Consider the following 17249-nt stretch of genomic DNA (forward strand, 5'->3'; position numbering starts at 1 on the left):
GTGCACCTAATTTTCTTCCCTGCAGTAGTGCGGCACCTAAATCCTAATTAGACATTTAGACCCAATGGCAAAAGCATGCATGTCCTTTGAGGTTGGGGGACACGCAATGCCAAATCAACTTCTTTGGCATATATTCTCATTTATCATTAAAGGATCTGAGACGTGAGTAGAAACTTGGTAACTTTAGCCAGCAGTTGACAGGTCCAGACCACACGAAAAGAACATAAAGCATTTTGCTTTGATAGCTTTAGGCAAAGCGTTCCACACCTGCTTCCCATTACTCGATTCCTTGCCTGCTTGATGATACTACTACCTATCTCTTTCCCGGTTTCCCCGCTCCATTCCTGCATAGAGCTTGCTTTCGCGTACACCGCCTGCTCATCGCCTCCATTTGTGTCTTGCTTGACAGAGGGAGGAGTCTTCTGTCTTGCAATAACACGGGACACTTCAAGTTCTGCGATCAAATTCTAGTCTCGTTCAAGTTTAGCGTCTCCCTTGGGTGAGTACAACTTTACTAGTATGATGCCTTTTAATGTTCTCCTCTGGCAATCTTAGAATCTTTACTGCGATTGTGTGACATCTCTGAATTCATGGTTTCCTCATCCTGCGCGCAGCAACCTCGTACTTGAAGCACACATCGGTCTGAGGTTCGTTGAGGTTGTGACGATGGAGGCGGCCGTCAGTGCCGCGCGGTGGGTGCTGGGCAAGGCCCTGGCGCCCGTCACTGACGGCTTGCTGGAGGCGTGGGCGGCCAGCGCCGGGCTTGGCGACAACATCGACGCCCTCAAGATGGAACTCCTCTTCGCGCAGGCCATGCTGGACAATGCCCGCGGCAGGGAGCTTCACAGCCCCGCGCTAGCGCAGATGCTGCACAAGCTGCGGCAGCTGGCCCAGGATGCCGATGACGTGCTCGACGAGCTCGACTACTTCCGCATCCAGGACGCGCTCGACGGCACCTACCACGCCGCTGACACGCCTGCAGACGGGTGCGCAAAGAGTCTTGCTCTCAACACTCTCTACACTGCCAGAGCTCTTGCCGGTAAACTCAAGCTCACCTCCGGCTCGGGAGATGCTGCTAACCGTGGTGATCCTGACGACCAAGAAGATGATGATGCCAAAAGAGGACGCCTATCTGGGGTTCCCTGCTCATGTGGCGGCCGTGCGGTCACCTCTTCTCCACCATCTCCCACCAACAATGGTGACCAGAAGGCTAGTGGCAAATGCTTGCCAAAGTTCGCCTACGGGGCTCGCAATGCTGCATGCGCTGTCGGTAAACACCTCCCATGCTACTCCTCTCCATGTGCCCATGATGATGCTCACTCTAGCATGTCGGATAATGGCTCCGACGAGCCGGGAAATGGATGGAGAAGCATATTTTCTGCTTGTCCGTCCAGGCCACAAAAAACAAATCATGCTGCGAAGTTGCCAAAACTGAAGTTTGATAGGGTGGAAATCTCTATAAAGATGAGGGCTATCATAGAGCAGCTCAAGCCCATATGCGCGAAGGTCTCCACCATTCTGAATCTAGAGCCATTAGGCTCCAGCTGCACCACTGCCAAAGACATCGCTATGAACAGACCCATAACCAGTTCAGAAATCATAGAGCCTAAATTGTATGGGAGGGACAGCCAGAAAAAGAGAATTGTGGATGCCATTGCCTATGGTGAATATGCTGCCAATAAATTTACTGTACTTCCAATTGTTGGGCCGGGAGGTATAGGGAAGACAACTTTCACACAACATGTATATCAAGAAGTGAACAACCATTTCCAGGTCTCAGTTTGGACATGCGTCTCTCTTGATTTCAATGCAAGTAAGTTGTTGCAAGATATTGTGAACAAGATTCCAGAAGTTAATGGTGAAAGTAAAACTGCCAGCGTCGAAGAGCAAATTGGGCAAAGAATAAAATCTAAGCGGTTCTTGCTTGTCTTGGATGATATGTGGACATATCATGAGGATGAGTGGAAAAAACTGTTAGCTCCATTTAGAAAAGGGGAGGAGAAAGGCAATATGGTCATGGTCACAACTAGAATCCCAGAGGTAGCAAAAATGGTTAAGACAGTCGATAGTTGGTTAGAACTGGGGCGTTTGGAAGCAGAAGATTTCCATCGTTTCTTTGAAGCATGTGTTTTTGGTGAAGAACAGTCATTTAAAGATCATGATGCATTGCTTGGCGTTGGAGAACAAATACTGGACAAGTTGAAGGGTTTCCCGTTGGCAGCAAAAACTGTTGGGAGGTTATTAAGAAAGCAACTTAATTTGGACCATTGGAGAAGAGTACTGGATAGTAAAGAATGGGAACTTCAAACCAGTGATAATGACATTATGCCAGCACTAAAGCTGAGTTATGACTATCTCCCTTTCCACCTCCAACAGTGTTTTTCTTATTGTGCATTGTTTCCCGAAGATTATGAATTTGATAGCAAAGAGTTGATTCACTTGTGGATAGGACTAGATATTCTGCACTCACATGAGAAAAACAAAAAAGTTGGAGAAGTTGGAGAGAGCTACCTACATGAATTGATTAGTTATGGATTTTTTAAGGAAAGCAAAACAAGATCTGGCTCACCATGTTATGTTATCCATGATCTACTACACGACTTAGCAGTGAAGGTTTCATCAGATGAATGTCTTAGCATATATGGTTCAAACATGGGGTCCATCCAAATCCCCCCTTCCGTACGTCACATATCTATTGTTATTGAGGACACAATTTTGGAGGATAGAATCCGTTTTGAAGAATGTAAAACAGGCCTGAGTGCACTGGATAAAAGATTGAATGCTGAGAACCTACATACATTGATGTTATTTGGAAATTACCATGTAAGCTTTGCCAAGGAATTTCGTGATTTGTTTAGGGAAGCAAGAGGCCTTCGTGTTGTATGTTTGTCGGAAGCAAGAGGCTATGATGTCGATAATTTGCTATGCAACTTCTCTAAGCTTGTCCATCTTCGCTATATACGGATTGCATGCCCTCCTTATATATTCCGAGTAAGACTACCTAGTAGTACTGCAAGATTATATCACTTGAGGATCCTTGATGTACCAAGATGCAATATTGACTCGAGATTCCTGAGGGAGATGAGAAACCTTACAAAATTACAACACTTTCTTACTCTTGACAGCGTTCTCTCTGGAATTTTTGAGGTAGGGAAACTAAAACTTCTACAGGAGTTAACAAGATTTGAAGTCAAGAAGGAAAATTCTGGTTTCGAACTAAAGGAGTTAGGGCAACTGCAAGAGCTCCATGGATCACTTAGCATTTATAACCTTGAAAAGGTTCAAGCAAAGGAAGAAGCAGAGCAAGCAAAACTAATACAAAAATTCCATTTAAAACAGTTGACATTAAGTTGGGATAGTGAGCGGTCCGATGACAGTAAGAATCCTAAGAGGGAAGAGCTTGTCCTTGAAAGTCTGAAACCACATAGCAATCTTCGGGAGCTATGCATTAGAGGACATGGAGGAGCTAAATGTCCTACATGGCTAGGCACCAACCTTAATGTTCAGAATTTAGAATCTCTTTGTCTTGATGATATAGGTTGGAAAAACCTTCCACCTATAGGAGGGCTGTGGATGGTCAGTGGCCATGCTGAGAACTGCCACGGCCAAAGTTTCAAGAATTTAAAGAGGCTAGAATTAGTCAAGATACCAACGCTGGAAAAATGGTTTGGAAATGATCCTTGTACAGTCTTCTCTAACTTGGAAGAGCTGGTCATAAGAGATTGCTCTGTACTCATGGAGTTGCCATTTTCACGTTCTACTTGTGAACACCGAGATAAAGAGGTGAACCTGAATTGGTTTCCCAAGCTAAGGGAGCTCGAAATTGTTAACTGCCCAAACTTATTGTCCTTGCCTCCTTTACCTTGGACTCGTGCTCCATGCTCCCTCCATATACGAGGACTGGGTCTATGTTTTGAGAAGCTATTTTACGCAAAAGATGAATATGGATGTACCTTGGAAGTCGTTGGCTTGGATGGTGCATGGCTGAAGGTGTTGGACTTTGACAACCTAACGGAACTAAAATCTTTGGAGGCCGAGAGATGCCCTCCTCTGCCTCCGGATCACCTCCAAATGCTTTCATCCCTGAAGACCCTCAGTATCAAGAATCCGAATAGTGTCCTTTGGCCAGTTGAAGGTGAAAGCCATGCCGGCCATCAGTTTCCAGTGGAAAATCTAATGATCACAGAGTGTGGTGCTAGTGGAAAGGAATTTACACAGCTGCTCTCTCATTTTCCAAAGCTTTCTAATTTGTACATAAGCGGTTGCCAGAAGATAACAAGGGCGGGTGTCATGGGGAAGCAAGCAACGATAAAATCCGGGCCATCGCCACCACCTTCAGCTAAAATGGAGGGCGTGCAAATTGGACAGAACCAGCTAATACATGCAAGAGGAGACAGGGAAATAGCAGTGGAAACAGAGGATGAAGAAGTACTGCTCTTGCCTCCCAACCTACAGAGCCTGCGAATGGACGAGTGCCCAAATCTGATTCTCATCAATCTTCCCTCCGATTCGCATGATGAAAGCTTGCACTCCCTCCAATCTTTGTTTATTCGGGTGTGCCCCAAGTTCCTATCATCCTATTCATCGTCGTCCACTTCGTGTTTCCCCTTCCCATCCTCCTTGCAATCTCTCGAACTTCATGGCTTGGAGGGTATGGAGGCAGCAGCAGTGCCTCTCTCAAACCTTGTCTCTCTCACAAGGCTAGAGTGGGGACTTACGAAGCGAGGGCTTGGGAACTCTCCTCACCCAAGGTCAACTCACACATCTAGAAGTCCGTTGGAGCCCCAGATTCCTCGTTGACTGTTCCAAGCCATCACGGACGCGTGAAGAAGAGCCTCTTCCCTGTTCCTCCAAGCTGCAGTTGTTGATTAGTGACGACATTGCAGGCGTCCTCACTGACTCCTTCTGCAGCCTCGTCTCTTCCTCTCTTGCCACCTTAAGTCTTCAATCTAACGACGATGTGGAACGCTTCACAATGGAGCAAGTGGAGGCGCTTCTTCTCCTCACCTCCCTCCACAAGCTTGAGTTCCATTGGTGCGGCAAGATGCAGTACCTTCCTGCTGGGCTACATAAACTTGGCAAACTCGAGGAATTATCCATCGTGGACTGTAAAGCTCTCCGGTCGCTGCCCAAGGACGGCCTCCCCAGTTCGCTGCAGCATCTACGGATCACCGGCTGTCCTGCCATCAGGTCACTGCCAAAGGTAGACACACTCGCCAGTTCTCTGCTCTCATTAAGTGTCGAGGCCGGCAACAGCAAGGAGCTAACAAGACAGTGCCGCAAGTTAAAAGGAACAATTCCAGTAGTGTACGCCTGACTCATCCAGGGTAAGAGATGCTTTTGCTTGTTTGTTTGTACTACTTGTGCCCAGTTCCTGTCCACAACCTTTCCTTACGTTTGCATAATCTCGTGTGCACCAAAGCACGGAGTATATTGCAACTCTGTTACGTTCGCTGCGGTCCTGTTCCCATCTGAATAACCCGGACCACTTGTTTGAACACGTTTTGTGCAGGTCTCATGTTATACGAATCGAGCATCTTTCTTGTCTTGTCAGATTTCCAGTCACACTAGAAGTCTATCCACCGATCAAGTTCAACACCAGCTTCGCGAGTTTGTATATCTGCATAAGGTTATTACTTATTATTTTATTAGTAACATTCCTCTGTGTTTCTTTTAACTTTTCGCAGTGTTTCCACTAACCAATTTAATTATGACATTACCATCTCAACAGGATGCCCTCTGGAATGTTAGCTCTGCTGAATTTGTCTGCACGCCTCCATCTCTGAGCTCACCCAACCTATAAATGATAGCTCTGATGATTGTACGCCATTCATCAAAACACAAAGGTACTATGCATTTTGTATTTAACAGTTCAAATGAAGCCGCGCCAATTTCTAACTGCCAAGCTTGTTGCTTCCTTGCAGATACCTCATAGAATCCTGCTGAAAAATACAGTGGTTTGTTTCAGAAACTCGTGCAACGTAAAGTTGACGTGATACGGCTATTATGTGTACCCATTACCATCATAGATGTGGTATGGGAAAACAAGTAATCCAGAGTCACAGCTTCGTTTGTGTGTTTTAATTAGGGGTGGTAGCCTAGCAAATTTAAGGATCGGGCTCACTAAAGGCCGGGCAAAATACTATATGATTTTGAGCTAAAAATAGATAGGGCTGAGTTAGATTGTGAAGAATACACGAGAGCCATGATCCATTACCACCCTTGTAATGCAGCTTGTGTGGACATTGAGTGACAAGTGTAACGTAGAGTTTGTACACCTAGTTCCATATATATATGCTGTACCGGTATCATCAAGATATCATTGGGGCTTGCCATATATATAGGCATACTAACTAAATACTACTCTCTCTATCCCAAATTACTATTTATTTTGATTTTTTTAAAAGCATGGTTTTTTCTAATGTACTTATAAAAGTTGAAGTGAATAGTAATTTAGGATGGATGGAGTAGAAATGGGAAGGTACGTATTGAATTTCTACACCAGATTATCGATAATCTAGTTTGCTTTCTTTGTTGTGGCATTGATCATTTGATTGTACAAGTTCTTGAGGGAAAAGCAGCTCGATCGAAAAAAAAGAGGTGTAGACTTGCCCCCTAACTAAAAAAGTCACTATCATTGAATTCCTAAGCAATTGCAAACCAACATATGCGATTTATTCCCAAGCAATTACTGGAGTGCGAGGAAGCGAAATTTGAGCAATACAAGCTGGCTGCCGGTGATCGTATCACGCCGAATATCATCCAGTCTGTACAGAGCTGCTTTGACAAAATTAGAGGGCTAGAGAGCTAATGATTTGGTCTTTATTCTGTCTCCTGTTTTACTCTAGCAATCTCTTGTCTATGTATGAAAGAAAGATCGAATTAAACATTCAGTACGGTGTGTAGAAGACCTTATGGCCTGAACAGGAAGGAGCTAAGAGACAGTTTTCTCCTAATAGCTATGTCTTCAATGGGGATATGACGGCTGTCAATGAAATCTTGAGAATGGTAAAGGAGGGTGCTCTATGTTCATGTTTTGGCCGCTTTTTTCTTTATTTATTTGTGGCCATTAGTTTCTCTTATTTAAGAATTAAGATAAAACTAGCAGAAATGCCCGTGCGTCACTACGGGTCCTTGCTTATTATCACGTTCTTATTCGCTTGTTCCAAATATGTTGGCTACGCTTCACAATATGTTAATGTGTTATCCCCAGTAGTCCTCTCTTTGCAAGTATAGTAGTAGAAGACATTTATGGGTGGTTTGATGCCATTTGTTTATTTACATGGGACCCACACATGGAAATAAAAAAAATTCACCGCTTAACCTCCGCTCTATCTATTCATCCAATTCCCCCAGTACTGATCGTCATCCAGCCAGTCGCTGCCTCTTCGTCCATCGGTGCCATCCGCATCTTGCCCCATCCTCATCGTCGCCCAGGCGCTACACATCTTGCCATCCTTGCTGTCGCCTAGGCAAGCGCTCGTCCTTCCCGTGCCTAACCTCATTCCCGTTTCGAGCGCTAGGCCACAACGCCTCTAGCCGCCATGAGCAGGAGTGTGTTCTCCTCTTCTTCTTGTCTCCATCCACCTCCCTTCTATAATCCATTCCAAATCATTCCAATCAAGTGCAAAATTGAGCCCCCAATTGCTAGATGTGGAGGCCTTAGTTCCGGATCTGAAGGGAATGGACGTCATTGAGAGGGGAGTGTGAGGCCCCAGGCGAGCGGCAATAGTGCATGGTGAGCACGGGGAGGGTTGGCCACACGAGCGACAGAGTGGTGGTACGCGTCCCGTGCTGCTGCCGGCAAGCGCACTGTGTGGGCGGGACAAAAAACAAGAGCAAAGGCTTGACCTCAGGTCAATTGCAATAAAGTTTGGGGACCTTTTAGCAAAATCTTCAAGACATATTTCAAGAACTGCGGGTTGATTATGAAAAAGTTGATTACAAAAAAGTTAAGAAACTTTTTTACAAAACAACGATGATGGTCGGAGGAAACAACCGCAATGTAATATTATTTAATTTAATTTAATATTAGGCAGAGATAGCTGTTACGCGTGTCTGAGATTATAAAATAGCTGGGGTCGCTCTGACTTGTTCCTGTTCAGTGATAATGGTCGTGCATCTACTGGATGACACAAAGCTGATGCATGCCATTGTGCCAATGCTCTCCTGCTTCTCAAATGTTAGATTGAGGCTAGCAAGCTGCTTCCTCCGTTCTAAATTATAGGTCGTTTTAGTTTTTTTATATTTATAGATATTATTATACATCTAGATATAGTGTAGATATAGATGCATAATAATATCTATGAACTTAAAAAACCAAAACGACCTACAATTTGAAACGAAGGGTGTATCAAATAAGAAAACAATTCTAAGTCGATACAACTTTTCAACATCACATCTAATTTTAGTTTTTCAAATCTAAAAAAAAAGGGACGCTTTTAAGATCCACAAAGGAAAATATATGCTACAGTACTCTATGGCATGAGTTCTGTTACGCGCGGGCACCAGGCTAACGTTAGCAATCTCAAAACTATATAGCCCTGTGACCAGGTCGCATAAGCCACATAGCAGGATGCTGATTATGGTTTCATGTTGCTCCATGTCACACCAAGTTGCTGTGACAATGAAACAACTGAGCAAGCATAATCTATACAAACTGAGAACCGAAGCTGCACGTCTTAAAGTGCCCGCGATCCACATAAAAAGACCAGTAAAAATGAGAACACCTAACAGCATACATAGGTCCAATGTCCCCTTCAAACCACCACCACCCTTACAGTGGTCATCACCTCATCAGGGTCTACTCTTTCAACCAATACCAGATTAACAGCAATGTACCAGTAACCATAGGAAACAAGAAAATCTTAGATCATGTGTCACACCCAACGATCCCACAGGCATTGAAGCTAATCCAGTTGGCTGCATTTCTCTGGGCTTCACTTGATGCTGCCTTGCTTGACCATAACTGAATGTAACTCGAGCAGATAGATTCTTCAACTCATATCAAGCACCCTGATCTCTTTAGGGCCAAGACAAGTATACGCCACATTCACAATGAAACCTTTTCGTTGCAACCATAACTAAAATGATAATTTCCTTCACAGCCATTTCTGTCACTCCTAACACAAATCGGATGTACAATTTTCTTATGGCTTCAGTCTAAATTTACAACTACCTTGAGAACCTTATTTCACCAGTTGATTGTTGTTCTGATGAAATTTAGACCTAGTTAGTAATTTAAAACAATATGTTCCCATTTTTATCACTAGTGTTCTTATCTGATGGCACAAGTTTCATAAAATGATTGAGGTAACATATCTACTATAAGGAGCAGAATAACTATGGTATAACCAAACCAATAAGACAGCAATAATATTGGAGCAACCTCACTTCATCATTAACAAACAGCATACCACTATAATATAGGAGGCAAGTACAATAATGTCAGCAAGGTATATTAACCAGTGAATCGCCCAGAAGAACAGACTTAGCAACTTCAACAACCAAACTATGACAATAATAACAGGAAGAGCACTCTATACATCTCGAAATAGATGTTTGGACGCTGGAACAATACATTAATCCATCGAAGTTACAGCCTAAAAATACCTGGCCCAATGGTTCTCTTGCAAGTTCCAATACATAATGGTATCTTAGCATAAGCAACCAAAGTACAAAACAATGCAGTACGTTTCCTCCAAAAAGCCTGGCATAAAGAAGTATAAGTTTCCCCTTGGCAAGATAACCAATAACTTCAGGTATTGAAGAAGAGGCCCACAAACATGCCTGCAGATTACACCAACCAAAACACAGCATGATCAGTATAGAAACAATGCAAACTGCAAATTGACAGACACATGTGCTTGCTTATGCATTCAGGCATAACTCGGTCCATTTCACTATTGCAAGAATTCTTGTTGGTGAGGGTTTGAAAATGGTTTGAAAATCGTAAACTACTGAAGGTCGAATTTATGCTTGATAGCAGAAATGTTTGTAGAACACCAGACAGCAACAAGAATCAGACTTGAAATCAATTAAAGAAGCATGTTCAAATTCACCAAATGATTGCCATGTTTCCTGCTCAAGCACCAATATAGTTGTACCCTACGAGCATGTTTCCTCCACCAATTGAGAACGAGTTTGGCATTGGCACTCAACTAAATTCCATCAGATCACAAAATTCATCACACCAGATTGAAGATAAGCATCGATTCTCGCCCAATACCTAAAGAGATCAAGAAGCCCCAATCCGCACCGAGATCAGTGGTGGTGATGGCTGTGGTCGTGGGAGGAGGACGAGCATCTGCCGCTACCGCTGGTGCCCTCGCCAGCATCTCCCTGCGGGCAGCGGTGCCCGCCGCCGCCGCCGGGGAACTCGTCGTCGCTGCAGTCCTCGTCGAAGGGGACCTCCTTGTGGAAGATGCAGCACTTCTTGGAGCTCTTGCGGCCGAGGCCCTCGTTGTCCACCGTCCCCTCCTTCCACGACACCTTCTTCTTGGCCCGCCGCTTCAGCCGCAGCACCACCGCCTCCGCCGGCGCCGGCGCCGGCGCGGCCGTCGCCGGGGGCGGGGCCGAGGAGGACGACGAGGGGGAGGGATCGACCGTCACGGTCACGGATCCGGCCGACGACGACTGCGGCGGCGGCGCGCGGGTTGCCATGGCGATTGGGGATTTCCTCCTCTGTTGCGTGTCGGCGTTGGCTCCTAATTTCTTCGTTCTCGGCCTTGCAAAGGCGCTCTGTTGGTACGGCCAGGCAGTCAGAGGCACGTTTTGCTGGAGAAATGATTTTCAAGTGTGGGCACAAAAATATTATGAGTTCACATTTGAGTGAGATGCATGAATTAGACTTATATAAAAAAACGCAGAGGAATCTGATTGAATATGTTAAATCTTATAAGGAAAAAAAGACCATTAGAATAATCCTTTTCTTTATTTGAAAACTATTTCAATTGATCCAATATAACGCTAATTACATTTGCACTTTACACTCCACATACAAAGTCTAGCTTTAAATAAAAATTTTAATATCATGGCAAAGGTCAAGATATCCTATGTTAAAAATATAATTTAAGTTTTTCTGTTATTATTTTCATACAAATTTGTATATATGATGTTAATCTTGTATTACATACTCTGAATATATTCAATAAAAATAGTCATAAAAATCCTTGAGTTATTTGAATATCGGTTATTATTTCCTCTGTCACTATAAAATTTGTATGTAGAAGTGAATGTGTGCGCAAAGAAAGAATAATGTTTAAGTTTAATTTGTTTTCAAGGTTAATGGATAAAGTGAATTAATAGAAATAGTAAATGAACTTTTGTTTCAGTTATATATATCGAAGTTATTTTAATAACTTAGTGAATCATAAATCAATTTCAACCAATAGAATTCATGAGTAGATCTCTACTTGCTCCCTTGCCCTCCTATTCACGAAATTGAGTTTCGTTTAAGATTTGATATTTATAAACATAAGGTAGGTACAAAGGACTAGGGCCACTGGCAGAAGATCCCAGGTTGAGATTTGGTGAGGCAGGCATCAGATTTGATATTCATAGAATACGAGAATGTGTGAGGATAAAAGGGGAGGATGAACTTGCAAAAAGTAAACTACGGATTTTTTGTAATATGCAGTACATGCTAATTTGGGACTGGACAGCTCAAAAAATGAAATTGACCAATAGAGTCATGCTACTAATTGAAAGAGAGAGAAAAGCACAAAATTAGATAGACTTGATCGAACACAGGATCTCAAGTCTCCAGCCACAATCCACCACACTACGGCTTTGACAGACAAACTTAACTATTGTTTGGCTGATCAGAGTTATTTTTGACGCCCTACATATAGCACATACATGTATAGCATGGCTATCGATGGCAAGCGACCAAACAACCTCTAAACACATCACTGTTTTGCAAGCCCGAGTCCAACATAAGGCTTGAACTTTAGGCATGAGAGGTAGCCAACAAAATCGTGTCTGACCTGTTTTTTCCTCAATCAAGTGAGGTTTTTTCGTAGTTTCCGATTCATGGTCACAGCAGATTAAGTGCCCAGCCCACCCGATGTTCTAGTCGGATCAGGTCGAGATTAAAAAAAAAGTACTACTCCACAGCCTGGCTTGAACTTTTGAGTATCTGTATCTTTACCACCAATCACAGAAGGAGATCATCATCCTCAAGCTACATTTTGAGAAAGTCTTTGATAAAATTGAGTATCAGGTAATGCTCCAGATTATGAAACTCAAAAGATTAATGATACATGGGAACTTCATTTGTCCTCCTCAATGGTGTCCCAGGGCAAACCTTCCACTGTCGACAAGGAGTGAGGCAAGGAGATCCACTCTCACCACTTTTGTTTGTACTGGATGCAGATCTCCAGCAATCTCTCTTAAACAAAGCGAAGGAGTTAAACTTAATGCAGCTGCCTGTGCCTCCCTAGTACAGTACTAACTTTCTCATAATCCAGTATGCTGATGACATAGTGATTATCATGGAAGGTTGCCCTCATCAACTCTTATTCCTGAAGAGTTTGTTACAGTTTTTTGCTGCATCCACTGTGTCAGAGTTATCGGTTCGGCAGTCCACCAGGGGTTACACAGGTGGTTGATTTGTAGGCGAGGGTGATTGCGAAATCAAGAACTCGAAGGTGATCACGAGAGCACAAAGGGACACGAGGGTTTTAGACAGGTTCAGGACTCAAGAGAGTAATACTCTACATCCTGTATGCTGGTGGATTGTATTGCTCAATGATTCGATATACCCTAGGAGGGTGCCCTTGGCCGCCTTATATAGTCTGACAACCAAGATTTACAAGTCAGTTTAGATATAATCTACTCGATTTTTACATGGAAGGTATTCTAAGTTGGATTACAACACGCGTCCCACAATATCCAGGTAGATTTGGATAGCATAGTTGCCCTGTTGTGTACTCCAAGTAACTTCGTGTCCTTGGTCCACACATCCTGGTCGAGCGGGCCCACTTGTCAGGTCCAGCCAGTAACCTAGTCGATGGGGACGTACCCATATCCCTCACACTAGCCTCACACTAGCCTTAAGGTGAATTATGCAAAATCAATGATGATCCCAATAAATATAAATGACGACAAAATGGATCTTCTGGCTCAAACGTTTGGATGCTCAACTGGATCTCTCTCATTTTACCTATCTTGGTCTGCCTTTGGGTCTTACAAAACCAAGGATTGAAGAGTTTCTTCCACTTGTGACTAGATGTGAAAGAAGAGTGGTCAGTACATCCATATAACTCTCTCAGGTTGGAAGGTTGCAAATGACAAATGCAGTGTTCTCATCCCTCCCTACCTTCTACCTTTGCACTTTCAAGATGCATAAGACAGTGATCAAGCAAATTGATAGATATAGAAAATATTGCTTATGGAGAGGAGTAGACATCAATGCTAACATACCACCCAAGGCTTCTTGGGAAATAGTTTTCCTTGCAAAATTATTTTGGTGGAGGGATACTTTAAGACTTATGGATGCTTACAAGGTTTGGTTGTAGCAAATGTCTCTAGTGGAACAGCTGTTATTTATGGACTGACCTATGGGGTGATATTGTGCCTTGTCAAGCCTTCCCAAAACTATTTTCATTTATCAAAGCTAAATCCATCTCCCCCTATCCGAAGTGGCATATGGACAACTGTTACTCCTTGCACAGCAATTACAAGACCTCACTAATTATGGTGAAAATGATGTGTGGACATATATTTTGGGCTCCCCCTTCTTCTCAACCTCAAGAGCATACAGGCAGATGATTGGGAGCAGGACTATTCATCCTGCTTTCAAATGGCTTTGGAAATCAGCAGTGCAAAAAGAAGCATAAAGTCTTCTTCTAGCTACTTCTCAAAGATAGACTGAGCATCAAGAACATTCTAAAAAGGATGAATATGGTTTTACCATCACATGACTGTGTTTTATGTACTGATGCTGAGTCCTTGGAACACATTTTCCTTCGTTGCAATTTTGCTCGAGCCTGTTGAGACCTGCTACACTTAGTCATTGTGCAAGGAGATGCCTTTCTTATTTTGGAGACGCTTCACGCCCAGCTAAATATTACCTTTTCCATGGATGTCATCATCATCATGAGCTGGTGTATTCAGATGGAACGAAATGACCTTATCTTCCAAGACATTAAGCAAGTCTTCACTCGGTAAAGCGTGGGTTTCGGAAGAAGTTTGCTCTTCTTATTCTAAGAGAAACGCACATCTGCAATCTCCCATGAATCTATGGATGGATTTAGTGTTGTAATCTTCTTTGATTTTTTTTCTTTCTTTGTGTCTTGAAAACTTGTATGTTACACTCTACTTTAATATTATTTATATATATAAGGATTCGCCCCCTACCGTTTCATTAAAAAAAAAACGACCCACATAGGATCCATCGAAACGTGACCGCGGTCTGAAGAGACGAACGAAGGCAACAAAAGCCGCACCTGACACCTGTCACCGAGACCGACTCCTGTTCCTGCTTGTGGCGGTGGCCTTGTCTTATTTTCCCGTTCGCCGCCGCCGCCGCCGCTGCCTGCATCCCGTTCCTCAGACGACTAGCCGCGCATCCATCCAGGTGTCCCATCCATCCGCCGAATCGCCGCCGTGCGAGACCCCTGCTCCTCCTCTCCGCGCCAACAGCTATCCACGAGTTGGAGGTACTGCTCCGTGCCTGCCTCTCCACCTTCCGGCCGTCCCACTTCTTTCCTCCTCCTCCTCCTCTCTGGGCTGATGCCCTAGGCGGCGGATCAAGGTTTTGATCTCGCCCGGTCAGGTCTTGGGTAGGAATTGAAACTTTTCTAGTAAAGAATAGATTGGAATTTTGTTGGTTTTCGCCGTTAAACCAGATCGATTGGTGAAATTGCGCCCACGCATTTTGATGGGTTTTTTTTCTAGTTCTGTTTTAGCTGATTGTATACTGACGCGAGGTGATCTGGTCAATTCCATTTTGTTTTGTAATAATGAAAATTGAAAAAAAAACAGCACATGTTCAGCATTGCTCAGTATTATCCACTTAATACTCATGGGTTCTTGTTATAATGGTACTGCTGTTCGCATATTGAGGCAGTGGTTGGTGAGGATGGATGTACAAACCAGAATTTGAGTAGGTAGTATTAGGGTAAACTCTTTGCCCTTTTTTGATGCCATCAATAAGTTAGTAAAGATTTCATTTAATTACCAAATACCACATCTAGAGAAAATTATAGATTTACCATTTTGTTTCTCTGTTGTCGATGTACCTTTTTTTTATAAAAAAAAAGAAATCATCCTCCAATTTCCTAGTTGCACTTTGACATGGCAGTGTGATTTATTTGTAGTTTGCAGTGTCAAGAATAATCTGATGTGGTGATTTACTAGGGAGATGCATGGCAATTTTAGCTGTTCCGTTTGTACCATTGAACAAAATCTGAAATCTCTCTGGTTTGTGCTCAGGGCTTCAAGAAGACGCTACTGCTGCAACCATGAGCACCATGAAGTTTTGCCGTGAGTGGTATGCCCCCTCCTGCATTGACCCTCTTCCTATCTCTCTCTTTCATTGACTTGATCATTGCCTCGAATAATATAATTAACTGATGGTGGATGGACGTGCAGCAACAACATCCTGTATCCCAAGGAAGACAGGGACAAGCGCACCCTCTTCTTCGCATGTCGCAACTGCGAGCACCAGGTACGACTCATCAGTCCATTGCTACTAGAATGGTGTTCGCACACAGAACTTGGATGATAGGGTGGAATGAGCACAACAATGCTCATGCGATGGCCTGGTTGTTCACCTTTTCCTCAAATTCTAGGATCTTGCTGGGTCATACCAATGCCTTGTGTCCTTCAGTGTGATCCTTGGCTACTTAATTCCCTCATTCACTGCATCTATGCAGGGTGAAAGCTAAACATAACTGTAGCAGCAAATTGATTGTTGTGTCTGATTTATTTATTGCACATATGTCTTCATTGCAGAAAGAAAAAACACACTGAAAAAAATTCTAGTACTCCACATGTCCTACAGTGTTAGTTGTGTTCTGTTTTTATGAATGGGGAATTGAAGAATTTGGCATTCCTCAAACCTCCTTTTTTCTGGCTACAAGTTAAGAATAACAATACTAATCCTTGTTTTATTCAGGAGGTCTCTGACTATAACTGTGTCTATCGGAACGAGGTGCACCACACTGCTGGAGAGCGAACACAGGTCTTGCAGGATGTAGCTTCTGACCCAACTCTTCCCAGAACCAAGACCGTCCGATGTGCTCTCTGTGGGCATGGAGAGGCTGTTTTCTTCCAGGTTTTTTTCTTCTTATTTTGCCTTGTCTCATTTTCATGGCCTTCATTTCCATGTGATGCTATCTGAATGACTTGATCAATAAAACAGTATGCCAAAATACTGCAATTTGTTAATGTTACTGTTGGATGTTGCATCCCTCTTTGTTTTTTTTTGCCATTTCTATCTCTTGCTGAGTTCTGCATCTACATCCCTGACATCAACATGTTTTAAGCGACAAGTCTGCATTCAGATCCCAAGAAAATGGGGCCTTATGATATTTTTTGTGCTAGAATAATTGTGCAGTAATGCTACAAAATGCCATTAGAGCATATCACTCATTCCTGTTTCTGTATCTGTCAGAACTAGTGCATCTGAAGTTGAGCGGCATCTGTATTTATTAATAGTCACAAGATATGAATGAATGCATTGATCCTGCTTGAATGTTTTGAGAAAAGTTTAAACCCTTTGCTATTTTTATCATTTGCAGGCTACGGCAAGAGGGGAGGAGGGGATGACCCTGTTCTTTGTGTGCTGCAGCCCTGATTGTGGTCATCGGTGGAGGGAATGATGTGACTTGAGTATCTATCCGTACCCTCAATGTAGGATGCTCTGGAACTCAGCTTCTAATAGTTGTTCCATTAGAGCTTGAAACCGAACTTGTAGAACTTAGTTTGTGATTTCCTTGAAACTATGAATTTGCAGGTCTTACATATCCTAGGGATAATGAGGGAATGCTTGTCCAATATTATTAGTTCTTTGATACATGTAGCTGCCCGGCGTGGTTGCATATGCCTGCTAGGCTGCTACAAGTATGTTGTGCTTGTACTTCAGGCCATGCAGATGGGATCCTGTTCTTTTAAAAGAGGACGCAAATTGATCCTTGTTAGAAAAGAAAACAAATATGTTGGCATAAATATGACAGGTTGTTAGATAAGAAAACAAATATGTTGGCATAATTCCTTGTTTTATGCCTCTTTATTTTACTGGG

The 17249-nt window shown here is 43.2% G+C and overlaps 2 protein-coding genes and 1 pseudogene across 3 annotated transcripts; 2 read left to right on the forward strand and 1 right to left on the reverse strand.

Moving 5' to 3' along the window:
- Positions 1-197: 197 nt before the first annotated feature.
- Positions 198-6363, forward strand: LOC117864069 (putative disease resistance RPP13-like protein 1; annotated as a pseudogene).
- Positions 6364-9378: 3015 nt separating this feature from the next.
- LOC117862794 (uncharacterized) lies at positions 9379-10772 on the reverse strand. Its single transcript, XM_034746318.2, has 2 exons — positions 10229-10772; positions 9379-9789 (listed from the first exon to the last, which is right to left on the reverse strand). The coding sequence occupies exon 1, from the start codon at positions 10660-10662 to the stop codon at positions 10264-10266; it is 399 nt and encodes a 132-aa protein (XP_034602209.1). The 5' UTR covers positions 10663-10772; the 3' UTR covers positions 9379-9789; positions 10229-10263.
- Positions 10773-14437: 3665 nt separating this feature from the next.
- On the forward strand, positions 14438-17025 carry LOC117863203 (DNA-directed RNA polymerases II, IV and V subunit 9B). 2 transcript variants are annotated; one of them, XM_072295013.1, is made up of 6 exons: positions 14438-14663; positions 15439-15496; positions 15598-15673; positions 16124-16282; positions 16749-16860; positions 16964-17025. In XM_072295013.1, the coding sequence occupies exons 2-5, from the start codon at positions 15468-15470 to the stop codon at positions 16827-16829; spliced, it is 345 nt and encodes a 114-aa protein (XP_072151114.1). In that variant the 5' UTR covers positions 14438-14663; positions 15439-15467; the 3' UTR covers positions 16830-16860; positions 16964-17025. The 2 variants fall into 2 exon arrangements, with proteins under 2 accessions (XP_072151114.1, XP_034602711.1); XM_034746820.2 differs by having other exon boundaries at positions 14439-14663; positions 16749-17025.
- Positions 17026-17249: the final 224 nt, after the last annotated feature.

Source organism: Setaria viridis, chromosome 7 (assembly GCF_005286985.2).
Source record: "Setaria viridis chromosome 7, Setaria_viridis_v4.0, whole genome shotgun sequence".
Lineage (NCBI taxonomy): Eukaryota > Viridiplantae > Streptophyta > Magnoliopsida > Poales > Poaceae > Setaria > Setaria viridis.